This window comes from Psammomys obesus, unplaced genomic scaffold, assembly GCF_907164565.1.
Source record: "Psammomys obesus unplaced genomic scaffold, mPsaObe1.curated_primary_1811, whole genome shotgun sequence".
Classification (NCBI taxonomy): domain Eukaryota; kingdom Metazoa; phylum Chordata; class Mammalia; order Rodentia; family Muridae; genus Psammomys; species Psammomys obesus.
The window spans coordinates 6,773,287-6,787,204 of NW_026585587.1; the positions used below are offsets into that span (position 1 = coordinate 6,773,287).

Consider the following 13,918-nt stretch of genomic DNA (forward strand, 5'->3'; position numbering starts at 1 on the left):
AAGATATTGAATGTAATGATTGTCTTATAGCCTGAAATACTCTGACTGTGAATATTTCTAGCATAAATATATTTATATCATTTTATTATTTATATTTTTATGTTATTTGTTATATCTATTATGATAAACATATGATATCTAATATACATATACATTTATTATAATTATAGTGTATCTTATTATTTATTTATATTACTTTAATACTTATTAATCAATTCCAGAAAATACACAGGAATCACTTCCTTTGTGTTTATGGCTGTTTATCTGTGTGTGCTGGGAATGGAACTCAGAGCCTTGTCCCTGTTAAACAAATAGTGTCGAACTGAGCTGAATCCTAAACACCAAGACATACGAATCAGATGTCAGGTTATTTCTTTTTTCTTGCAAAGGTTGGAATTGATGGATGTGGAAAAGAAATGTATGCCACCTTAGCCTGTTATGTGGCAGAATGCAAACTCTGCCGAGTGCCTATAGCTCACAACTACGCCATCTCAGAATTCAAAGAGATGCTTAAAAATATGTTTATTCAAGCTGGCTTGGAAGGGACCCCCACTGTTGTCTTGGTTTCCAACTTACAAGAAGAACAGGTAAGTGCTTGATGCCTTCACTACTTGCTAAAACTTGATGTCTGTGCCCCTGAGAAGGTTCATGTTCACGTGTGTGTGTTCCTACTAGCTCACCACTTCAGCCCTTCGTATTCTCTGTGCCCGTTCAGTCACAGGCCACAGATGGTGTTTGCAATCCTACCGTAGCTCTCAGTAAACAAACAGCAGAAGTGTTTCCTGTCTTCGTCCTTTCCATTTTAATCAACAGATTGGAAAGCGATTACTCCCTGTAGCAAAATCAGCCTCTTTGTATCATTACGAGTTCTGTTCTCTGTTTACAGATGTGTATGTAATCTGTGTTGCTGAGGCAGCTTGGGGCACTTCCCTTTCCTTGATCTGTCGCTGTTGGGTGGGAGGGAGGGTGTTCCTTGCACGCTTGTTTACATACAAGCAAAAGCTTCCCCATTACTTGTCACAAAGTGTGTCCTTTTACTGTCAAAGCAAACTTAGGAATGTCACCTTGGGTCATATTTACTCCTTAGGACAAAATTCAAGGGGATGTCGCATATGTTATATTCTGACAAAATGCACTTAAAATGTTATTTAAAACTCTACCATATTTTTTCTCCTAATTCTGGCTCTCTGTCTATCAAAAGCTAATTTTGATTGGATGCCATATTTGATGTAAACCAAGTACCATGACAAATCTGCCATTTATTTTATTTTTATCTAAATTTTCTGCCTTTTCTTTGTTTTCTTCCTTTGCCAAATCTGAATGTCCTGCCCCACTGATCTGTTTGAGGTTTATGAAACATCATTTCCTTCTGGTTTCAAAAGATGCCATTTCTACCATGTTTGGAGCCCACTGTTCTAATTTCAACCGTGGCTTTCTAGAAAACCATCTCAGGCTAAAGGCTGAGATGAACATTAGTAGGGGGAAGGAAGAGAAATAAAAAAAAGACTTCTTTAAATTAAAACACTAACTCCACCAGGCTATTTCTAGCTTTTCCTCTGGGCAGAAACAGGTGTTTTAAGGTTTCTGTGAACCACTTGAAGCAAGGTCCCTTGCGCTGCTCACTGCCATGTGCCCTAACCCAGTTGTGTGCCATCCGCTGGGCACCAAGCATATGTCTCTCTGACATATGTGAATTGGTGGGTGGGTGAAGCTGATTTTGATGAGTTTGCATTAAGATATCAGCTTACAATAAGTTGTCTCAGTTGCCCTTATATGCTGGTATGTTCTCAATTTGTTTAGAGTAAAATGTATGATTTATCATTCCTGATTAATGTATGTTTCCCTTAAGGCATCATTTCTAGAAGATTTGAACTACATTATCAGTGCAGGAAAGGTTTCTAACATGTTTGAAAATGAGGAGCTGGATTCTATTATTTTGAGAATTAGAACCTTTGTTGAGCAGCCTGGTTCCATAGATGACAGAAAATATTTACTCGACTTATTCCAAAAGGTACCATTTTGTGTCTGGATTTTATCAAATTGTCATGGTAACTTTAAAGCAGATCATATTTATAATCTTGTACATGATGTTCAAGTTGTATATAAGTGCTTTAGTTCATCAAATAACCTTTAAAAAGCTAATGTAACATCCAGCACTCCTACACACAAACATATCACGCCCTAGGTACCGCAAAGACTGACAAAGCTCTGAGGCCACATGGCTAATTATTTCTAAAATAAAACAGTAACTATACAATAAAGGGAAAACCTCATCCACAGATTAGTTTTTACTTTGAGATTCCTTCCTCATGCTTAATAAGGGTTTCATTTCAGTTATGTTGGTATCAAGTCAGAAAAAGCAAGAATTCCTTCACTCTTTTGAATGCCCCTGGAGTTGAGCAGGAAATAAAATATATTTTAGGAAAAAAAAATTGACTGCAAAGGGTGAGGACGAACTCAGCAGCAAGTGCCTCAAAAGCAGCAGTTTGACAGCAGATGCAGATCTAACAGTGATCCAGGCTTTCGTCTGTCAGCTTGGATGAACCTGGGGATTGGATTCTGAACTCACCTAGGGGCCCATCTCCGGAAGATTTGGAGCCTATTATTGATTTGGGGAAACCTAACATGAGAAGCTGAGGAACCAGAATCATCCTATTCTAACGAGCGTTAGGTCATTCTTGTCTTGTGGCCATGACGAGCAGGTATTGGATGACCAAGGGCGCAGTGGGTGATAGCTAGGACCGCTCAACCCAGGCCGAAATGTGTGCTAAGGGTTGCAAGGTCACTTATTTGGGGGGGGGGGCATGTTTCTGTGTAAGGGAATTTGAAAATTAAACCTGGCTACAGATGCTAAGTACGTGCTAAAGAACAACATTTTTTAATTAAATTTTTATTTTTTTATATATTAATTACAGTTTATTCATTTTGTATCCCAGCTGTAGTTCCCTCCCTCATTCCCTTCCCATCCCACCCTCCCTCCCTCATCTCCTCCCATGCCCCTCTCCAAGTCCACTGATAGGGGAGGTCCTCCTCCCCTCCATGTGACCCTAGAACATTTTAACAGTGTGTATGTCTATCAATTTCAGAGAGTATTTAAAAATCTGCATGTTTTTAAACCCCAGAGATAGAATCCACAGTTGAACAAACATGGAGAGGGCGCGCCTGGATGCCCTTCAGTCTTCCTGGTTTTCATTTTTACCCTATTTCTTTGGCAAATAGTTGCTTGTTACCTAGAGATGTCATGTTGAGCTCTGAGTTAACAGAAGCATGCTGACTGCTGAGGCCCCATGCAGCTCTGTGGGTTTGTTATAAAGTGGCACGCGGAAACAGAAAGAATCTGTGTCCTGTGGCCAGTCCTGCCAAGAAGAACGCAGTAGCAGCAGCTCAATTGGATCTTAAGGGCAAAGTGGGTACCGGCCAACTTCAGCAGTGGTCTAGTGTCCGTATTCTCTTACCAGGATGTTTGCTTGCACGTGGCACAAAGGGACTTGCCCAGTGTGCAAAGTGGCATGTTGCTGAATGAAGTTTTGAAGTTAATATTTATCTGAATCATAGGAAACAAGAAACTGGTGATTAGTGTAAGACATCATTTCCTGTTGCCTGCCATAACCCACTAAGACTATACTGCGGCTCTGGTGTCTCCTTTCTGCCTTTCAGCTCTAATTAATCTGAATGCTTTCTTGCTTTGAGTTTCTGGCAGTTGCTGAAGGCACCAGCACCCCAGAGAAGGTTAGGCATTCAGCGCAGACTCATCTCTGTCTGATATAAGCAACCCCCTTCATAAAGCTGGGCTGGAGCCACAGTCTGGAGACAGCAGGCTTGATTCTATGGGTCAGAAGGGCTCTGTGGGTTCCTAGTTTCCTCTCCAGACAGCCCCCCCCCCCCCACATCAGCGAGTCTCTAAGAGGAGCCATTTAGGAAACAGCTGAGAAGTTTTAAATGGAATTTTCAATATAGTATCTTTTTCAATGCAGATGGTTACATTTTAACAGTGTATATGTCTGTCGCTTTCAGAGAGTACTTAAAAATCTGCATGTCTTCATGACCATGAGTCCAGCAGGATCTAACTTCCGCTATAACTGTAGAATTTACCCTTCTATGATTAGCTCCTGCACCATCAACTGGTTACAGAGATGGCCAGATGAGGCTCTCCTCATTGTGGCCAACTCCTACCTAGAAGAAAAGCTGCACATAGAGAACAGAGAGGTAAGTGCCTTAAGCCATGAAGGCTGTGATCTCTCAGCCAGCAGCATGTGGCCACACTGAGCAGCAGTACCCCGTCCCCTCCCCACCTCCTCCCACTCCCATCCCCCCACCCCCATCCCCACCCCCACCACCCCAAGACTCAACGCAGGCCTTAGAAAGGGCTCCTGTCTTTACAGGCCCAAGTGTCCGAAGAAAGCAAAGACAGAGAAGGGCAGAGATGGGGCAGAACCATAAAAAGCTCACAACAAACAGTGTTAAAAGTGACCAGAAGTCAGTGAGGCCTGGTATCTAGAGACTGGCAACAGGCCCGAGCTGTGTCTCGGCCTGAAGCCTCTACATTCTAAGCACAGTGGCATTCTCTCTACTCTGGGCTGTTAAATTTTGGACCTTTACTGTACTCAAATGTGTTATAACGTCATGCTTTTGATAAACACTGTCAGAAAGAAAAGAAGGTAATGCTCCAAGGGCCGTGTGCTAGCTAGTTTTATCTCAACTTGACACAAGTACAGCTATCTGAAAGGAAGGAAGGCCAACTGAGAAATGCCTCCATCAGATCCAGCTGTAGGGCATTTTCTCAATCAGTGACTGAGGGTAGCGGGCCCAGCCCATGGTGAGTGGTGCCGTCCTGGGCTGGTGATCCTGGGTTCCGTAGGAAAGCAGGCTGAGCAAGCCATGGGGAGCAAGCCAGGGAACAGCACTCCTCCATGGCCTCTGCATCAGCTTCTGCCTCCGGTTCCTGTTCTGTCTGAGTTCCTGTCCTGACTTCCTTCAGTGATGAACTGTGATTTGGAACTCTAAGCCCAATAAACCCTTTCCTCCCCAAGTTGCTTTGGTCGTGGCGTTTCATCACAGCAATAGAAACCCTAACGGAGACAAGCTCTGACTGTTGAGGCGGTCCCCTAAGTCTTTGGGTGGCTCGAGCAGAAATGGGCCCACAGTCTGTAAGGATGATTGTGGGATGTCGTTAGTCACTCACTGCTGCCTCATGTGCCTCGTCTTCTTGTTTAAAGCTCTCATGATCATGGAGCCATCCCAGGAAGTGCCCACATCATTCTGCATCTCAGAAATGCTGCCGTGTTTCAAGTTACTGCCCATTCTTCTCTATGTACGCTTTCTTGTAATTCTTACAATTATTGTTTTTCAGAGTATAATAAAACAGTTTGCCCCAACATGCGTCGAAATCCACAAAAGTATTAAAGATTTGAGTACAAAATACTTTGAGGAAACTGGGAGATACTATTATATCACTCCCAGTAGCTACTTGAAGTTCTTAGAAACATTTACTCGCATTCTGAGGATGAGACAGGAGGAGATGGAGACAAAGAGGTGAGCCAGAAACATGTGGGGCTTGCTTGTTTGTTTAAGGATATTTTGAAACGTGTGTTTTTACATCAGTGCTTTTATTTATTAAATGAATAGATACAAATACAAAGTAATGATTTCAAATCTACCTTTCTCGTGGGGGCCTTGCGGCCAACGACTACAGTGGCTCATAAGGAAGCAGTCCATACTGCCCCTGCATGCATCCAGAGACCACCCTGTCATGGCAAACCTGACAGATCTGCCAGTGATAGATCACTTGTTAGATTCAGTTTATTGCCTATGCAGACAGTGGAAGCAAGCGCGGACAGTGTCTCCCTGTGCAGATGATGGCTAGAAGTGCCATTCTCCATGACTGCAGCGCAGATGGCTGAGAATGTGTGTCACAGTGCTGCAAAGCCCAATGTAGGTAGTAGCTGTGGCTGAGAATTCAGGGAGCAGATATAAGGCAGGAAGCCTCAGGCTTAATTAGGTCTCTTGTTTTTGTTGTTGGAACATCTTTTGCTTGTTCTTTGACAATTTCATCCATACAATGTATCTTGATCATCCCCTTCTAAACCTTCAGCCTCACTCACCCTCCAACCTCCCTCATCATGTCCTCCCACCTTCATTTCATGTCCTCTTCTCTTTTGTTGTTGTTTTTAAAGAACCCACCGAGTCCTATTTAGTGCCGCTTGCTGGGGTGTTAACTGATCTTGTTGACATGAGCTTGTCCAGGTGACCATAGCGGCAGTGGATCCTGAGTGCCAAAGCCACGTCACACCCAGAAGACTACCTTCACAGCACTGCTCCTCTCCTTCCGCTTTTACATATTTTCCACCCTCTCTTTAACTTGCTAGGGGTGCTGGGGGGGGGGGAACCCAGAGACTCAAGCACGCTAGGGGTGCACTCTGCCATTAAGTTAGACCCACAGCCCCTCATCAAGAACCAGAACCCAGGACAGTGAGAATCTGTCTTGTGACAACCTTCTGGAAAGACAGGAAATGGGCAGGAATCGGCCCTGTAACATCTGCTCAGGCATATCCCAAATTCTCACATGCTGGGGACTCTGCGGAGAGTCAGAACCATTGCAGTTAAGCCTCACCCAGGTGGCCTTCAGTCACGGGAGGACAAACACTCCAATGGGAGTCCATCACAGGCCTGTTGTGATGCATCCAATTGACAAGTCCTTAAAGAGAAAAGCGGCTTTGTCAGGTGCCATTGGACAGAACCCATCCTGGTAGGTGTGGTGATGACTCCCATTTCGGAGCTAAAACACAGCACAGCCCCGTGTGGCACTGAGCCCCATCCCTCATCCAGGTGCTCCATGTTTCAAGACATGCTGGCCGCTGTACATACTCTGCCCCAGCCAGGCAGCAGGAATTACGGATAAATGTGATGCTTCATCACCACGCACAGTGAAGAGTTCAGTCTGTGTGGCGAGCACATCTAAGCCTGGCATTGACGTGAAAGCCTGCGCAACCACAATTTATTAATGTGGGTTTGGGGTCAGATTTAATAACTGATACTGGATGCGCATGTCAGTTAACTGTAGAGCAGTTGGGATCATCAGAACCCAGGCTAAAGGAGACACACAGTGTTCAGTGCTCCCCTGCTCAAGCAGAGGCTCCCACCTTCCGGGTGGTCTCCATGAGATTAACATTTCTGTTGTTCAGTAGTTAAAACAAGGTGAGAACAGTCTTGGTAAATGACCCAGCTTCCTTCCAGACAAGGATCAAGAGAGATTAACTGACCTTCCTTCCACTCCTCCATCTAGGATCTGTGGTATCCACTCATGGCCTTGTAACTGCTATGACTAAGCCCTGTCACAAATACCCTATGTCCAAAGTGAGTCCATTTCCCTCTTAACAAGCTGAGAAAATTCCTTCTGACTCCTGGTTGTATTTTTGTCACGAGTTTTCTCAAGTGCTTTTTTTTTTTTTCCTGTTATTTTCAGTAAATCGGGTCATGTGATTTTTCTACTGTAGATGATTACTATATGGTGGGTTATGTGTCAATTGACTTTTAGACCCTAAATTGGTCTTAAACCCCTAAAATATAAATGCTACTTGATCATGGCGTGTAATTCTTTACATGGTGTTCAATTAGACTTGCTGCTATTGAGTTGTGCTCTTCACCTTCTTCATTCAGGACGAACACCCCTAGTGCGACATCTAATGCTTGGAAGGCTGACAGAGCTCAAAAAGCTTGACGTTTTGGGGCTTTCAGATTAGGGGTGCTCAGCTAGGACACCCCCCGTGGAAACCCTTGTGGTTTTAAGCATGTTGGATATGAAAGGTCAGGCTGCACTTTGTTTCCCCCTCAGGAATCGCTTCTACATGGGACTTTCCAAGATTCTGGAAGCAACTGAGTTAGTCACAGAAATGCAGGAAGAGCTGCTGGTTGTCAGCCCTCAAATAGAAATAAAAACAAAGGTACATCTAGTGTTAAATGTCTCCTAAAGGCTTTATGGTTGTATACAGACAGTGTTTGAAAGCAGAGGTTCTGCCAGCGGACAGATGAGTTCAAACTTCAGCGTTGCCACAATGTAGCTGTGCAACTTTGAAGAAATTATTTTATAGCAATTAAATCTGATCCTAGCATATAACTGTCCAAATGAAAATTACTGTTGCTGTGATAAAATCCCATGACCAAAAGCAACATGAGGAGGAAAGGATGGAAGGAGGTCAGGCCAGTGCCTGTGGAGGTCAGAAGAGCACGTCAGCTCCCCTGGAACTGAGTCCCAGATGGTTGTGAGCTGCTGTGTGGGTGCTGGCAATCAAACCCTGGCCTTCTGCAAGAGCAGCCAGTATGATTAACCACTGAGTGCTGGTCGACTTTCTTGATGTGTATGAGATCATCTTTATGGAAGCCATCCTAATTACTCTGTTACATTATTTCAGGCAAGTTTCTATAAATTATATAGTTATTAAATAAACCTTTTTGATTTCTGCTGTAAAGAAGTCATGTGTCAAAGTCCATTCTAAGAAGAACTGTTTGATTCTTTAGGAAAAAGAAGCCCTGATGGAAAAGCTGCGGAAAGAGTCACACATAGTTGAAAAAGTTCAGTTGCTTGTGAAGCAGGATGAGGAGATAGTGGCTGAAGAAGTAAGGATTGTGGAAGAGTACGCTCAGGTGAGCTGCAGTTCAGTGAGTCCCAGCTTCCGGGGGCTCTGCGCCTCCACAGCTGACAGCGATGGCCTGCGGTGGCTACCTCTCATCTTATCCCAGCAAATATGTTCTGAGCCCCAGCTCCATACAGGAAGCTGTTAGGGGAAAGCAGAGAGCACGGCGTGCATGGTCTCTGTCCCAGGGTGCTCTGAAGACTGTGTTGGAACTCACGTGAGCCTCCAGGAGCAGCACTGGCAAGGAGCCACGCAGTTCTTGGGTCAGCTGTCAGATGTATGCCGCTTGCATCGTTTGCTCTAAAACCCTCTGTTCCTTGCTGTCCCTCCCAGCCACCATTCCAGCAGAAGCCAGCATGGTGCAGTAGAGTACGTTTGCGCAACTCCACCCTGGCTACTAGCCAGTCCTTCTCAAATAAGCGACCACATAAAATGAAATAAATTGATTTATTTACCCCCCCCCCCAGCTGCAATCACTAGCTAATCTCCCGAGGCCTAAGTCAGTCCTAGAACAAGGCTCATTATAAACCACTGAACATGAATACAGATTTCAGGTTGTTCTCCGGGTAACTTCAAAATGGCCTATATTTGTAGATTTTGTTGTCTTGGTTTCAGTTTGGGGGGAGGTTGTTTTTTGAGAGGATCTCGTTTATATCAGTCCAGCTGGCACTAAACTTGGTAGAACAAGCTAATCTCAAACTCATAAAGATCACTTGTTTCTGCCTCTTGAGTGCTGGAATTAGAGTCATGCATCCCCACCCCTGGCTTGGCTGGCTTCTGATGCCTTCTTCATTGGTTTTGTTGCTGTTGTGGTTTGAGACAAGAGTCTCACTATGCAGCCGGAGAACTTGCCCTGTAGACCAGGCTGATCTCAAACTCACAGAGACTTGGTCTCCCAAGTGCCAGGACTAAAGTGTTGGCCACCATATCCAGCCCTTTACCAGCACCACCAACCCCGCCTCTCGGGGCATCTGTCATACTCCATTTGTTGAGTCTGAAAAACAAGGCCAAAGTTGCTCAGTGTTTCCGCTTCCCATGAATGCCTTCTCATCAGGGACTGGCGAACACATTACATTCCGTGTATAAAACATTGCCCATAGCTGGATGCGGTGACACACGCCTGTGATCCCACCACTTGGGGAGGCAGAGGCAGGCAGATCTCTGTGAGTTCAAGGCTAGCCTGGTCTACAAATTGAGTCCAGGACAGTCAAGGCTACACAGAGAAACACTGTCTCAGAAAAATAAAAGAAAAAAGAAAAAAACACTGCCATGTCAGAAACGTGTGCACGTCTATTCATATTATAGAAATGTTACCCACATTTCCCACCAACATTTCAACATGCACGACTGTATTTGTTCATATATAACTGTGGATCGTGTCTCCATTGCAGAAAACTAGCAACGAGCTAAGAAGTGTGCTGCCCGCTTTAGAGAAGTCAATTGTGGCTCTGAATGCCCTGGATAAAAGTGATATTTCTGAATTAAGGTGAGTAATTTGCTGTCTATTTTGAGTTTTAAAGCCTCTCAGTGGAACAAAAATGTGTGGTAAAAGTCTGAATTTCAACTTAATATTAACTTGTATCCATTTGGTTCCTGTAAATCTTTCAGTGTGTGTGGTGTCTACCCTAGGTTATTGATTTTAGGGGATGCCAGTATTTTGTGGATCAAAGAAAGGAAACTTACCACGCAGCTAAACCTGGGAGACATTTGTTAGAAACCAAACTGCCATCACTGGTATATAAAACTTTACATCTTAGGACAGGTCAGGTGAAGCATTATCTGAACTGCAGTTCCAAAGTTAGAGCATAGCATTTAACACTCAAGCACTCACTCCGGGGTCCCTGAGAACCTGCCAAGGAACACTGGAGGCTGCAGTGCTCATGCAAACCTCAAGGGGGCGCTATGGGAGCTTGTCTCCCTGGTATGTCTCTTCCAGATAGCATCCTGTTGTGAAAAAAGGGACTGAAGAGAAATAACCGAGAAAGCCCTGGAAAGATTGAAATATGATAAGGGTACAAAGACTTGAACCTTTGGTCCTTATCTGAGTCTTTAGATAGGCTATTTTTAACTTGAGATTTCCTTGTTAATAATGGAAATCTCCAAACACTCATCTCCAAACATGGCAAGTATCCCATTGTTCTTTTTTAAATTTATTTTATTTTATTTTTTTTACAATTTATTCATTATATATTCCAATTGAAGCCCCCTCCCTCAACCCCTCCCAGTTCTACCCTCCCTCCCTCTTCCTCCCTATCCCCTTCCCCTAGTCCACTGAAAGGGGGAGTTCTCCTCTGCCATCTGCCCATAGCTTATGGAGTCTCAATAGGACTGCCTGGATCCTCTTCCTCTGTGGCCTGGTAAGGCCGCATCATCAGGGGCAAGTGAGCAAAGAGCAGACCAACCAAGGTCATGACAGAGGCAGCCCCTGCTCCCCTCACTCAGAGATCCACACGGAGACTGGGCTGCCAATCAGCTACATCTGAGCAGGGGGTCTAGGTCCTCTCTATGCACGGTCCTTGGTTGGCTGTCAGTCTCTGTCTCACTGTTCTGAAGAAAGTAATGTATTAAGGGGCTGGAGATACGGTTCAGTGATTAAGAGCACTGGCTGCTCTTCCAGAGGACCCAGATTCCCAGCACTCACAAAGGCTATGGGAGGGCAGCGCAAACCCACCCATGTTCATCTGTTGTGCACGCGCCGGGATCACAGGACTGTGCTGTGGTGCTCAGCTTCTAACATGGGTGTCGGGAATCTGAACTCCCGTCCTTACACTCTCCCAGCTCCCCGGCCGCAACCTCGTCACATTTACAACACAGGAAACAGAGCAAGGCGGCTGAATTCTCACACCCTCGCCCACAGGCTTTCGCTCTCAGCCATGTGCACATTCAGCAAACCTGTCGAGTGTGCACCCTCTAACAGGCCTGCCCTGGGCACCAAGGGCACAGCAGCCAGCAGGGGGACGAAGCCCCTCTGATGAGATGCTATGGTAGCAGAGAACAGAGCGCTGTTTGTTGAAGGTGGGCAGCCGTGTAGCAAGGCTAGGGCAAAGGAACAGAAACCACAAACGTCTTAGGAGTGTGCTCAGTGGTTTGGGGGGGACTGCAAAAGACCAAGGAGCTGTGAGCGTTGGGAGGTGTCAGGAGAAGGTGGTGGAGTTAGAGTGTTAATGGCAGTCAAACCTTCCCCAGCATAGATCCCCACCACCTCCACACACACATATCCTGTGCCTTGCAGCTTTCTTCCAGAAGCTCCTATTCACTCAACTTTTGTTCTGAAAGACATTCCTGACAGAAGAGCTTGTATACCCCCTAATTCCTATGTTATTATTAACTTTAAATATGCATCTGTTGAGGGAGCGGATGAGTGCAGCTGCGTGCAGACCTGGCCTATGGAGACCAGAGCAGCAGATCCTGGGAAGTTACAGGCAGTTGTGAGTCACCCAGGGTTGGTTCTGAGGACCAAAGCTAGGTCCTCTGCAAGAGCAGCACACACTCTTAACCACCAAGCCATCTCGGTACCTTCCCACGTTCCCAGGCACCATCCGCAAGCAGGGAGGCTCGTGGCTGCTGTCCCCGCACCGCCGCCACCTCCCCGCTGCGCCTGGGCTTCCTTCTGGGCAGCAGGATGGCAGAGAAGGGTCCCAGTCTGCTGGCACAGAGCAACCTCGCTGAAGGTACCAGCTCAGTGAAGACCACTCTTGTGCCGAGAAGTCCCTGTCCTCTGCCTGAGGACTACCAATGCCACGTGGGCCAGCGTTGTCCCTGCGTTCTTCGCCTGTACTGTGTTGTTTGTAAAGATTCTCCTGTGTGGTGTTACCGCTGTAGCTGGAAGCTGGTTTGCAACATTCCAGTAATGATCCTCTTAGCCTAACTCTAGAGACACCTCACAGTCTATTCCTCTGCCCCGGAGCCTCCAAATCCGTGACTTTGGCGCTGGGATGAGGATAAATTAAAAGCCCTCAGGGGTAGTCAGGGCTAGCCCTGAAATAACAAGGGCAGGACTGACTTGCAGCATACAAACAGGCACACATGGGCACATGCACATGCAATGTTTCCGTGGCGTGGTCATCAGTAAGTAACTAGAATGACACATAAGGTCCCTCACTTAAAATGAGTCCGCATTTGTGTACTTTTAGAACAAAAAGGATTAGTCTCTAACTCAGATTATTTTTCAGAGTTAAATATTATGCATTGACTCTTCCCAAATCAAAGATATCCATGTATGAAAGACACTCAATTTTTTAAAAAATAACCAAATAGTACAATGTCTCTATGTTGACTGGTAAATTCTTATCGGAATGCTTGTTAAAAGTACATATGCATGCATAGCCTCTCTTGTATGCGAAAGCCAGATTTAACAATATATAAAGATACATAAAGCATGAAAGCAGAAAGAGGGCTGTTTGGAGAAAGGAGGGGACCCACTGAGAGGGAGGAGAGGGGACACAGAAGGGGATCCACCATAAGAGCAAAGTACACTTAAAGTGCTTAAACAAAACTACACATAGGCAAATGTCATAACAAAACCGACTCTTTTGTAGGCTGCATTAAACATTTAATATAAATCTAAACTCTTGTGGATGTACTCTTCTGGGATTGCTTCCTGGGAGAACATAACTCTCAACTTGAAGCTGATTAGATGCTTACCCCGTCTTTCAGAGTATACACACGCCCGCCCTTCCTCGTGTTGACGGTGATGAACGCCGTGTGTATCCTTCTACAAAAGAAACCCAACTGGGCGACGGCAAAGCTGCTGCTTTCAGATACGGGCTTCCTGAAGAAGCTCGTTAACCTCGACAAGGACAGCATCCCCGATAAGGTACAGCGCAGGTAGCCAGTGCGCATGCTCTAGGTGTCTGCCACACCTAGGCTACAGAGCCAAGCGGAAGTGCTGAAATGGTTCTGAATTACAACTGAAAATTCAAGATGAATTTAAGAATGGAATGTAGCTGGGCACGGTGGTGCACACCTGTAGTCCCAGAACTTGTGGAGGCAGAGACAGGCAGATCTCTGTGAGTTCAAGGCCAGCCTGGTCTACAAAGCGAATCAAGGACAGTCAAGGCTACACAGAGAAAACCTGTCTTGAAAAACAATTAAAAAAAAAAAAAGAATGAAATGGAAGATGGTGGTAAGAGTTAAAAGATGCTAACGGAGTAAAGGCATTCCTGAGTAAGTCTGACAGCATGAGTTCAATCCCCAGGATTCAGATGAGAGACGGAGAGAACTGCAATAAATGATGATGATAGATAGATAGATAGATAGATAGATAGATAGATAGATAGATAGATAGA

General features: G+C 45.2%; 1 protein-coding gene across 1 annotated transcript in view; it reads left to right on the top strand.

Moving 5' to 3' along the window:
- Positions 1-13,918, top strand: part of Dnah14 (dynein axonemal heavy chain 14) — a 248,159-nt gene that overhangs the window by 174,294 nt on the left and 59,947 nt on the right. Inside the window, 8 exon segments of the mRNA XM_055609680.1 lie at positions 390-587; positions 1,850-2,011; positions 4,015-4,206; positions 5,351-5,532; positions 7,832-7,940; positions 8,515-8,640; positions 10,022-10,116; positions 13,287-13,446. Coding sequence (XP_055465655.1) covers positions 390-587; positions 1,850-2,011; positions 4,015-4,206; positions 5,351-5,532; positions 7,832-7,940; positions 8,515-8,640; positions 10,022-10,116; positions 13,287-13,446 — 1,224 coding nt within the window.